Source organism: Sciurus carolinensis, chromosome 6 (assembly GCF_902686445.1).
Source record: "Sciurus carolinensis chromosome 6, mSciCar1.2, whole genome shotgun sequence".
Lineage (NCBI taxonomy): Eukaryota > Metazoa > Chordata > Mammalia > Rodentia > Sciuridae > Sciurus > Sciurus carolinensis.
In genome coordinates, this window is record NC_062218.1 from 132,992,761 (window position 1) to 133,005,202 (window position 12,442).

At 37.7% G+C, this 12,442-nt stretch overlaps 1 protein-coding gene across 1 annotated transcript; it reads left to right on the forward strand.

Moving 5' to 3' along the window:
• The first annotated feature begins 7,585 nt into the window (after nt 1–7,585).
• LOC124987064 (olfactory receptor 2Y1) lies at nt 7,586–8,521 on the forward strand. The gene has a single exon (XM_047555990.1). The coding sequence runs from the start codon at nt 7,586–7,588 to the stop codon at nt 8,519–8,521; it is 936 nt and encodes a 311-aa protein (XP_047411946.1).
• Nucleotides 8,522–12,442: the final 3,921 nt, after the last annotated feature.

Genomic DNA, 12,442 nt, shown 5'->3' on the forward strand with positions numbered 1-12,442 from the left:
TTCAATTGCCTGACCTTAGGGAACCCATTAAACATTTATAGAACATTTAGTTTCCTTGTGTGGGGTGAAGTTTGGTCTAATATCATTTTGAGGTCCCTGACAAAACTCAAATGCTATGATGCCAAGGATATAGTATACAAAGTAAAGTATAAGTATCAGAGTCAGGAGACAAAGAATAGAGATATGGTCAGAGTTGATGAAGATCAACCAAGGAAGACCACTTTCAGGAGTAGACAAGAGGGACAAGAGTAGGAGGCAATGTTGTTTGTGAGAAATCAGAGTTAAAGCAATTTGTGACTTGAGACTTCGCATGCAAATAATGCTGGCAAGACTTAAACTGTGGTTTTCTGGTCTCACACCACAAAATATCAATGGCTCACTATTAAATATGTGATAGAAGAGCCTGGAAGGCCACACAAAAATGTGTGGGAAAGATGGGATATTGTGTGATTTCTAGTAGGAGAGGGACAGCTTGAACTGGAGAATGATTGGGTCTGTAGAGGGAGACTGTGATGGAGAAAGGATAAGGGATGATTTGATGCCTAGTAAAGATCATAGTGAGTTCAATCTTATAAAAAGTAGTAAGAGAATTCAGGCACACAATCAGGCATTATAGGAGGAAGCAAAATTTGATTCAGATTGAAGAATGAATGTTCTACCAATAAAGAGGATTAAGCAAGTTTGTAGAACCTCCTTTGCTGAGACAGAATATTAAACTTCTTGGCTTGGATATGGCTTTGCATAGACAAACACTATCATTAAATTACTGGATTGGCATGAAGGATGCAAAACTGCATGCTATTGAAGAAAATTAACATTACTTCTGATGTTAAGAACTTTATCTTTGCACAGATCATGCAGAGATATGTGGATGCATGCCCATAAACAAATGCAGGCAGAAAAGAACACAGACAATGATGTTCAAATAAAATTAATTAAACTTTCTAATGCAGAATATCAATGGTATAAATATGCAAATGTCAAAAAGTATTGAGTGGGTTAAGGGGATCAGGAGTAGGCATTAAGTTTTAAAACAATACTTTAAGAGTAGAAAAACATAGAAAAAGTATAGAATATCAGGTGTGCATTGCCTGAAACCATCTAACCCAGTCTTGCAATTAGTAGAACATTTTTACAACATCCTGAAAGTTTCACTTTCATCATCTGAATGAAAATGAGGATTTCCAGTGTCAGAATAACACTTGTTTTTTGTCAGTTGATTTTTAGGCCACACTATTTTTTTCTTTATATTGTGCCACAATCTTTCCTCCTACGTGGCTCACCAGTTGATCCTGCTTTTGGCCTTTGCATAAAACAGAGGATGCTTACCACTTTTTAAGAGACAGATCTTTAAACATGGTTACATCTGTCAAGCTTATTTTAAAGTATTTACTTTTCAATCTAAAAAGGATAATTTAAAACACCTGTTTCTGATACAGAATTTTTTTTTTTTTTAATGTTTAGCCGGTGTTTTTGGCCTTTGATTCTATGGATTTTGTCAAGTGTCCAATCAAGACTCCTGCTAAGAGTTTGCAGATTATTCAGTTTTCTACCTGACCATTGCAGATTGTGTCATATGTTACTCTTATTTTATTGTGAATTTGAAGAGCAATTATTTTCCTAGAGATGGCTGGAATGAAAACAAGAGTCATTAGGAAACAATTATATCAGGCTTACAGTAATTTTTACTGTGACAATAGATTTGGGACTTATGAAAAGTGATGATCATTTTGAAGCTATCATGATTATTTATGGCATATGGAATTTTGCAAAGCTTAATATTTTGATACTTTTCCTCAATATTTGGAGGATAGTAATTTGGAGGGAAATTGCTATTTTTTTCCCTGTGCTCCTCTAATAAATTCTTTTGCACCCTCTCACCTGCATGCACTGCGATTCTCCACAGGAGTCTCAGTGCTGCCCGATCCCATGGTCAGTTTGATCAGGGTCAAATTCCAAGTAGGTTTTGAGATATAGGATGAGGAATAATTTGTGAGATTTGCCAGAAGTCCAATGTTGAGTTAATGTGAGGAATAATTTGCACCTGCTGTTGACAGATGGAAAGAGCTTGCAGGGAGCTTGTAAGGCAGAAAGTTTTTTTTTTTGTTGTTGTTGTTTTTTCATGGTTACCAAATGTAAGAATGAGGAAACCCCAGAAAAGAGCCTAAGAAAGAATAGAGAAAAGTTCCATGAGGGACTGGGAAAGAGACATAACTGCTGCAAGTGGTTTCTGAGAGATAGACATGGGGACACACAGAGAACAAGGTGAGTTTTCCCAAACAAAGGGAGTCACTGACCTCTGTCTCTGGAGAAGTTTAACACAACACTTCAGTGGGGTATGGATGCTGTGATTCTGCAGATTTGAGCCTATTCCCAGAAGGACCCTGGTGATTAGGAAGCAGAACACAAATCAAAGTAAATGATCACAAAGAAAGCAGATTGATGTCAAGGACTCAGGTATAAGAGAGTCAAAAATGATGGATAAGGAATAGAAAAAGCTTTGACCCTTAGTGTATGTAGCATTGGGCTTTTCTTATAGTTCAGATTCCAAAAAATAGACAAGATTACTTTTTAAATTTATTTATTTATTTATTTTTTATTTAGGGGTGCTGGGAATTCAACTCAGGGTCCACTACATGCTGAGAAAGTGCTCTGCCACTGAGCTACATTTCCAGGCCCACAAAAGCACCAGATCTCAAGGAACCAAGATTATCTTCACATCTCACTTTTGTAAATAAGATTAAAGTTCTGTAAGACTTCAGGTCTTTCTAAGGTCTATTAAAGAGATTGTGCAGATTGATGCTGCAGGTATCAGGGACATAAATATGGAGACTTTTCATGCCAGTCATTGTTCTAGGCACTAAAACTCTAAACATGAACACAGTGAACATGGCTCTGTTCTTTTAAGTTCCAGTGTGGTGGAATAGGAAAATAAAAAGTAATCAGAACTTAAAGTGAAACATGGTAATGTGTATATGGGATGGTACTATGCTCCCTATGATCACATAGCAAGGAGATTTAACTCAGGCAAGAGTGGTCAAAGCTTACCTCTAAGAAGATAGTTTCTTAGCACTATTGACATTTTGGGACTAGATGGTTTTTGTGCGCATCAAGCCAAGGATAGGATAGCTTATACAATTATAAAAGGTGCAGAAAAACTATTGGCTTCAACACATTCAAAAGTATCTGTAGACCTTGGCAAATATCTCCTGAGGTGTAAAATCACTCCTGGTTGAGAACCACATCTTAGATGATGAGGCATGTAAGGTGTGCTAGAATAAAGTGGAGTATAGAAGATGATAACTAGTTTTATGACTTGGGGGACTGTGTAGATGTGGGGCCTTTTCCTGAGCATAGTGCACAAGAAGGAGGAGGAAGATGTTTAATTTCATGTTAAGACATGCTAATTTTGTGATGCCCAGGAACAGCCACATAGAGATGATCAGCAAGAAGATGGTGTTTTATGGATAGTCCTTGTTATTACTAAGGGTACATCGAGGCCAGCAGATCGGGAGATGTTGTAACTTAACCAATACTTCATTACTCACAGTTCTCAAGAAGAAGGGGCATGGCGTGCTGCATGGGGCTACACGGTGAAGCACCAGGTTTCATCAGGAAGCAGGAAGAGTGAAGGAAAATGCAGACAAGAGCTATGATTGTGGTTGCCATAGGAAGAACAAAAGACAGGTGACACAATGTACACATCTTATAACATACTAGTTTGAATAATTTCAGCATGCTCTGGAGCATAAAGGTTATCCTTGTTTTCTGGTACTTAGCTATGGGGCTATTAAGGCAGGTGGTTAGTGTCCAAGAGTGTGAGAACCCAATAAAGCAGGTGGTTGGCGTATGGGTTCTGAATTGGTTGGTTTGCAATTGAAAGTTCTGCTTTCAGCAAAGTCCTTTAATATCTCTAGGGTCTGTGATCATTGAGAGAAGCAGTTCCCCTAAGGTCATTCAAACCCCAAATATCAAAGCAACAGAAATAACCTAAAATAAAGTGTCATGCTTAATACAGAAGGATTACAGAAGTGTGAAGTTCATAAGTGAGATTGTAAGTAGAAAAGTACATGTGGGTGTTCTCAAGACAGTGATGCTTTGATTCAGTTCCCTGGAGTCGATGCCTATTCCAGGAAGGTTCTGTAGAATGTGAGAGAAGAGCTTTTGGGTGGAACTTGAGAAGGAACCAAAGCATGCAAGGAAGGATGCACATTGAAAGAAGAGTACACAAAAGATAGTGAGAGATGACCAGAGAAGGAGGAGGATATCAAGGAAAGGGAAGAGGTTTACTGCAGTAATGGACAGTAGTCAACATGTAAAATGCTATGACCAAGTAGAGACCTGAAAATGTTCACTTTGTTTTTCTACAAAAGTGTTGAGTACAAAAGCAATATAGCAGTGAGTTGAGGAGGGAGTGGAAAGAGAAGTAGTAGTAACACTTAGGAAAGGACTCTTTTTTTCTTTTAAATATTTTTTAGATGTTAGTAGACTTTTATTTTATTCATTTATTTTTATGTGGTCCTGAGATTTGAACCCAGTGCCTCATGCATGCTAAGCAAGTGCTCTACCACTGAGCCACAACCCAAGTCCCCAGGAGAGAATGCTTGATAAGCTGTGAGAGTAGGAAAGAGATTAAAGTAACTTTTAGTTACTTAAGAGTCTTAAGAGCCTTTTAGTTACTTAGGAGCCTTAAGAAGAAAAGGTACATATGTTTTTAAATTGGAGAGTTCTTTTCAGTTGAGAAAAAGCCAGTCAAGAGAGGTATGTTAAAGATACAATAGGAAGATTGTGAATTTTTAATCACATTGAGTGGCTGCTTGGATTATTTTTTTTTTCTGCAGAATTTTCTAACACAATTTTGCTAACAGAAACTATAGAGAAATTCATTCTTCCAGAACTCGATGGGCAGGTCTGTGACAAGTTTAAAAATATTAGCAAGAGATTGACATGATGGATCAAGAAATAAAAGAAACAAAGTGGAAATAGGAAGCTGATAGAAATAAAGGCTCAAAAGATTATAGATGGGAAATTTAGACAGTGGTGTCATTAAATAAAAACTTGGTTTAAGATTCTGTATGAGAGAGTCATGGATTAGATGGCATAGAGAATATGAAGAAACAACCCTTTGGTTTCCCTGCTAACTTGAGAGACCAAGGTTCTAGTCTGTGCTTGCACTTTGCAGAATTCAGCCGTCAGTGGACACTGTTGACTTCTGTTGAGTTTTTGGTCAGTACACTCCCAAGGTTATCATGGTCTTCTAGTTTTCTAAGAAGTAGCTGCAAAGTTAAGTATGGTCCCCTCCATTCTATATTCTTCTGACTAAGTTGAAGGTAAATTCAATATTCCTGGTTCAATATTACCTTAATATATATCTACTATGCTGGCCATTTATTAGTTTTCAGTCTTCAGTATCATCATATCAAAATCCTTTTGGATTACTATTCAATCACTTGTCATTTATGTTTTTAAACTTTAGTTCCCTTGTATATTAAGCATATCTATATTTCACTAAAAATGTCATTGATTAAAAACATAAAATGGGAATGATAAAAGCCCTTGTACCAATAAAAGAAACAGTGTAGATGTGCTATTTCCCTTGTGTTTCACAGGAAACAAATAGTTCTGAGACATTTATGTGCTTCAGGCATGGTGCCAAGGTAGGAAATGCATCAACTCATGTAACAATATTTGTTGAGAGTCTATTCTCCAGGCACTGTGCTTGGAAATGGGGATACTTTAATGGTGAACAAAAGCAAACCCATACTAAGGTAAAGATCAGTGTTGTAGACAGACAAGTTTTAACAGGCGCATAAAAACAAGAGTTTCATGTTCTTTTTCATATTAGGAATATTCAAAAAAAACAACCTAAATATACAATAGCTATCAGTAAAGTTTGGTAAGTGAGGGGGGAAGTAGGTAAAGGAGACAGGAGGTAGTTAGTGAACAATGTATATATGTGTTAAAATATCTTGCTGAATCACACCAAAACGGACAATTTGTACATACTAATCAAAATAAAATAATGTTAAACATAAAATATTAAGACACTGTATCCTATATATTTAATGTACAAAGCACATTATGTAATTTTAAAACAATCAAAATCATTTGAAATAAGTTATTTCCTGTGCTTTACAACTAGGTAAACTGAGACTTACAGAAGTGAATTTTTCAGAACAGCTAACAACATTCATCATGGTAGTTGATCAGTAGGGACTTGATATGTGCACTACTATGCTGCTCATTCAAAAATCAGCTTTGATATATTGGTTGGTCAACATGCAAATTAATACCTTGTTTTTATCATTCATATTTTCTCCATATTTTCCACAAGCACATCATGGATGGCATCTAAATTTCTTATTAAAATGATTGATCCAGCATTGATGATGATCTTCCAGTTTAGAAGACTTAACAAAAAAGAGAAATGAATTATTTTGGCATAAGTTGCTAATATGGAGCTTATTTTGTTTACTCACTTGTTTTATTTTTTGCCTTCTGCCTTACTTCTTATAATTTTGTTTAGATTTTTAACTACAAAAATAAAACAACCTTTTATTTCTATCCTACTTCTATGGTTGATCAATGTGTATTAGCAGTTAATATGCAGGTTTCTCAAAAGGTTATTTTCATAAAATTTGAAGGGCGAGTCAAACGTTTCACTCATCAAAATGTGTATAACATCTTATAAATTGCATACATTAATTTCCGAAATGAAATTAATGCATATTTATCATCTTTATGTGTTCTCTAAAAGAAGACAATATTTATTATTATATTGACTATTACTATTTTTTTCTACCACTGAGGACTCAGAGAGAGGCAAAGACTTATAAAAAGAACATGATGAGTATGTTAAGTGTTGTAGGTAAAATGCACAAAGAGAATAGGGCTAGAATGGAGAGGAAAACTCCTTCTGTGGAGTAACTGATGGATTTATTAGTTGAAGATGTGTGGGGGAGGGTATTCCAGGTGTGATCATTCATAATAATGCAGTGTTTGTTACTAATTACCACCCCCAAAAGAATGGATCTACACTCTTCTCAGTTCATTTCTGGCCATGGGTGGGTCTTCCAAGTTTGGAGCATTGACCCTTTTCCTTAAGGAGAAGGAAGCAGACAAACAGGAATCCAAATTTATATCTCAGCAGTATTTTAATCTCCTAAAATGATTAGCTGATATATTAGGGAAAGAAGTCAGCTGGAACTGAAGGAAACTAATGCTATGTTTCCCAGCTTGGATTTTCAAAAGTAGTGCCCACAATCTTGGTGCTGTGAGGGAAACAATATATATCATCTGTACTTTCAGACAAGGAAGGATAACATCCAAAGGATTGACAGATCTGGTAAGATCACAAAGCAAATGAAAAACAGCCCTACAGTTCAAATACAGGCCATATCATTCCTAAATCTCCTGTCTAAGGAAGAATAAAAATAGAAGACTGGACAGACAGAACTAAATAGAAAAATTAAAAATAAAATCCACGATTTTGGAGAATATAGGAAACATAGTGAACTAAATGTTTTAAACTTATTCTTCATAGGATCCACTGAATTATCTTTTCCTATTTGGCAGGTGAAAGGCTATGGCAAGTCTCAATACCAGTTCTGGAGATGGCTTCATTTTGGTGGGCTTCTCAGATTGGCCTCAACTGGAGGTCCTCCTTTTTGTCTTTATTTTGATTTTCTACTCCCTCACTCTCTTTGGCAACACTACCATCATCATTCTGTCCCGAATAGACCTTCGATTGCACACACCTATGTACTTCTTCCTCTCCCACCTCTCCTTCCTGGACCTCTGTTTTACCACCAGCACTGTGCCCCAGCTTCTAATCAACCTTCATGGACTGGACCGGACCATCAGCTATGGAGGGTGTGTGGCCCAGCTCTTCATCTACCTTGCCCTGGGCTCCACTGAGTGTGTGCTCCTGGTGGTGATGGCCTTTGACCGCTATGCAGCCGTGTGTCGTCCACTCCACTACACAACCATCATGCACCCTCTTCTCTGCCAGTCACTGGCTATTACATCTTGGGTAGGAGGATTTATGAACTCTCTGATTCAGACAAGCCTCATGATGGCCATACCTCTCTGTGGCCATCGACTGAACCACTTTTTCTGTGAGATGCCTGTATTCCTGAAATTGGCTTGTGAGGATACAGGAGGCACAGAGGCCAAGATGTTTGTGGCCCGAGTCATAATCTTGGTTGTGCCTGCCGCACTGATTCTAGTCTCCTATGTGTATATTGTTCAGGCAGTACTGAAGGTCAAATCAATGGCTGGGCGCAGAAAAGCTTTTGGGACATGTGGGTCCCACCTGCTGGTGGTTTTCCTCTTCTATGGCTCAGCCATCTATACGTACCTCCAACCTATTCACAGTTATTCTGAGAAGGAGGGAAAATTTGTTGCCCTTTTTTATACAATAGTTACTCCCATTCTCAATCCTCTGATTTATACTCTAAGGAACAAGGATGTGAAGGGGGCTCTGTGGAAAGTGCTAAGAAGAGGCAGAGACTCAGGTTAAGGTGAGAAAAGAGAATCAGTAAAATTTTAAGTCTCAGACCATGGATCCTCTTTTGTTCCTTGGAAGACTGTTAACCATTCACAAACAGTCCTCTGTAATCTCTGGTTTTAGTGCCCTCTTGGCTTGAATGCTAGACACAGGGACCTCTGGGGACTCTTTCTAGTTCATTTCCTGTGGATACTGTGCAGCTAGGAGTAAGTGTTGATTTGAATCACAACTTTCCAAAGGAATGAGCTTGGGAAGTAGGTGTACTGTGGTCACATGTGGAGATGGGCTTGAATTCTCATCACACCTGAGAGTTATAGAAGACTTAATGGAAGAACAACATCTTTTCCAAAGTTAATGATTCACAATATGGTGCCATGGTCAATGGCACTGTGTCCAAAGGCAGAGGAGCTGTGTTCACCCTGCTTTTCTAATGAGCTATGACCTTGTCATATCTCCTTATTTTTCAGAGCTCATTTCTATGTTCTTATACAGTGGTTACCCTTCCAAGATACTTGGAACAAACAAGGATATCACAAACAAATGTACTCTTTGGAGCATATAGAATTTCAGATTCGATGCCATTTACCTACTTGAAAAAAATAGCATAATAATTAGGGGGAGCTAGAATAAAGGAGACACCAACATCTCATTTGCATCGAGTTTCAGTTGTGCTATGGTGTCATAAATGAAATACTGTCCATGTAAGACAGAATTGAATAGATATGAAGTTAGCATAAAATAATGAGCCAAGAGGAAATGACAGGAAAGAAGAATGAAAGGGAATGGTATAAATGTAAAGAGAGAGAAAGATATGATTGAGATCTGGTAGGCCATAGTAAAAGTTTCTAGAAACTTTGGACAGAAGTGTGAAGACAGTGGTAACTTGAAATTTCATTGCTATCAATCATTCCATGAGTTTAAACAGTAGTTTCATGTCAAAAACCTTTCCAAGTTCTGGTAAATTCCATGATGAGTGAAATACCTTTTAGTTCAATAACAATAACTTATTTGTATAATATTTGAACATTTTCTTGCATAAATCACTATTGACCACAAACATTGTGAAAGTTTGGTTTTATTATTTTTTCACACAAACTAATATACCCTATAATAAAATTTCTCATTTCTTGAATGCTTACTATAGCACTATGCTGTATAATTATACTACATTGTCCCACAATTCTTTTATTTAAAAATGTAGCTATTATTTCCATCTCCCTATTAATTTTAGTCATCAAGAGACTGAGAAATAAGTAATTATTTTGTGTAACTGGACTTAAGTATGCAGGCATATTGAAAGCAGATTGTAGTATACTAAATCTGACTTATCCTAAGGTTCCATATTTTTTATTTATTAGCTGAAGGCACTGAAGGACAATTTGTATAGAGCAAATGTCTGTATATCTTATGTTCTGTATCAAGGTCTAAACAATTCAAGAGCAGGAATTCATCTAATGAACAAATGGGAATTATTTGAACTAGCAAGATATGACTTAATAAAATTATTTTGTGGTTAATGTGTTCTTCTTTTACTTGGCATGCTGAGTTTATAGTCATTTATTTATATTTAAAACAGCATATTTCTTAGCTGATCAATTTTAAGAGGCCACTGAAGCAACTGGGCACAGAATCCATTTATCGTAGTCAACTTTTTTCATTGCTGTGACCAAAAAACCTGACAAGAGTAAATGGGGAGGAAAAGTTTATTTGGGGTTCACAGTTTCAGAGGTCTTAGTCTGTAGATGGTTGAATTCATAATTCTGGACCCAAGGTGAGGCAGAACATCATAGTGGAAGAGAATAGAAGAGGAAAGCAGCTCAGCACATGGCGATGGGGAAGCAGAGAGAGTTTTAGTCTTAGGGACAAAATATAAACCCCAAAGGCACGCCCCCCAGTGACCTACCTTCCCTAGCCAAACCTTAACTGCCTACAGTTACCACCCAGTTAGTCATATCACGTGGATTAATCCACCAATTAGTTTACAAATATCATAATCTGATAATTTTACCTCTAAACCTTGCATTTTCTCACACATGAACTTTTAGGGGACACTTCATATCTAAACCATAACATACTGTCTCTGGCCCCCAATGACCTATATCACAAAGCAAAATACATTTAGTCCATTTCCAAGAGTACCCAGTAGTATTAACATTTCTGGTATTATCCAAAATTCCAAGTCCAAAGGCTCCTGAGACACAAGGCAAACCCCTAACAAGAGCCCCTGTAAAAATCAAAAACAAGTTTCATATATCCAATATATAACAGTACAGAGGAAACACTTCTATTCCACAATAAAGGAATAGGGGCATAGAAAGAAGTGATTAAATCAAAGAAAGACCAAAATACAGCTAGGCAAACAAGTCCTGTAGTTCCATGTCCAGCATCTGGAGCACATGGCATCATGGTGTTCTTTCCAAAGCTTGTGTAACTCCACCCATATGGCTTTACTGGTTTCAGTCCACATGACCTCTCTTGGCTTGTTTCTGTTCAATTCCAGAAGCTTTCCTTAGCAGATATCCCATGTCACTAGCATCTCTTAATCTCAGGGGTCACCATTGCAGCCTCAGCTTTCTTTTCACATCTTCGTGCATTACCCTCCCAAGTGTAGCATTCAGGAATTTTGATCCTGCTACACTTTACCTGGGCTCCCAATTCTTCCCTTTAAATCTTGGTAGATGCTTTCCAGACCCCTTAAATCCAGCATCTGGTATTCCTGCAGAACAAGCATCATGTGGTTGACTACAAGGTCTGCTGCCAGCTTGAGCAGTAGTCAAGCCTTCTGGGATCCCAGCAGCAGCAACCTCTGAGCACCTGAGTGGCTAAGCATGATGAGACAACTTCTTAGGCCCCTCTGTGCAAACAGGATGCCCCACTGGTCTCTTCTCAATGGAATTGTTACTTTTACACTCTAGAGCCCAAGATGGGTTTGGTATTATCAGTTCCTAAGAAGCCCTCAAGTCATCTTTCCTATTGTCTCTGGGTAAAGTATTTAGCATCTTTTTAGAGGCTGTAATGTCTTTAACAACCACAACTTCCTTAGCTCCATCTTGCTTGCACTTTTCTGTCAAACTTCAAGTTTTGTCAAATCTTTCTGCTCTGCTTTCTGCTCCTGATTCTCACAATAAACTTGGCTAAAAACTGCTAGCAATATCCATGCCATTGCCTAAATTCTATGCTAACTTGGAATTTCCTAGGCCAAATTAATTAGTTCATCACTTTTAAATTCAGCCTTACAAAAAGTCTCGGGACATAAGCAAAATGTAGACAACTTCTTTGCCAAAACATAGCATGAATGACCTCTAGTCCAATTTCCAAGAGTCCTCCTTTTCTCCTGAACCCAGTCTTTACTATCCATAGTCTTATCAGCACTCCTATTCACAGCTCCCATCAGAATCGCCTACAAAGCTTTACTTACAGCATTCTAAAACTTTTCCAGTTTGTATCTCTAAACTTTCCAAAATTTTTCAATAAACTACAGAAAGTCCCAAAAGCTTCTGAACTAAATGGTCAGGTTAGTTACAGAAATGACCACACTTCCTGGTACCTAATTCTGCTTTAATTCAGCTTTTTGTCACTGTGACAAAAAGACCTGAAAAGAACAGTTAGAGGAGGAAAAGTTTAGTTTGGGTCTACAGTTTCAGAGGTCTCAGTATATATACAGCTGACTCCATAACTCTGGCCCCAACATGAAGCAGAAAATCATGATGGAGGAGTATGGCAGAAGAAGGCAACTAAGGACTCAGTAATCAGGTAGGAGGTGGGTAGGAGGAAGAGAGAGAAAGAGAGAGAGAGAGAGAGAGAGAGAGAGAGAGAGAGAGAGAGCACTCCACGCACACCAGGGATAAAATACAAATCCCAAAGCCATGTCTCCAGTGACCTACCTCCCCCAACCACAACCCTACCTGCCTAAAGTTGCCACCCACTTAATCC

Excerpts from the sequence above, each read along its gene's own strand:
- LOC124987064 (XM_047555990.1), top strand. The coding sequence starts at position 7,586 with ATGGCAAGTCTCAATACCAGTTCTGGAGATGGCTTCATTTTGGTGGGC.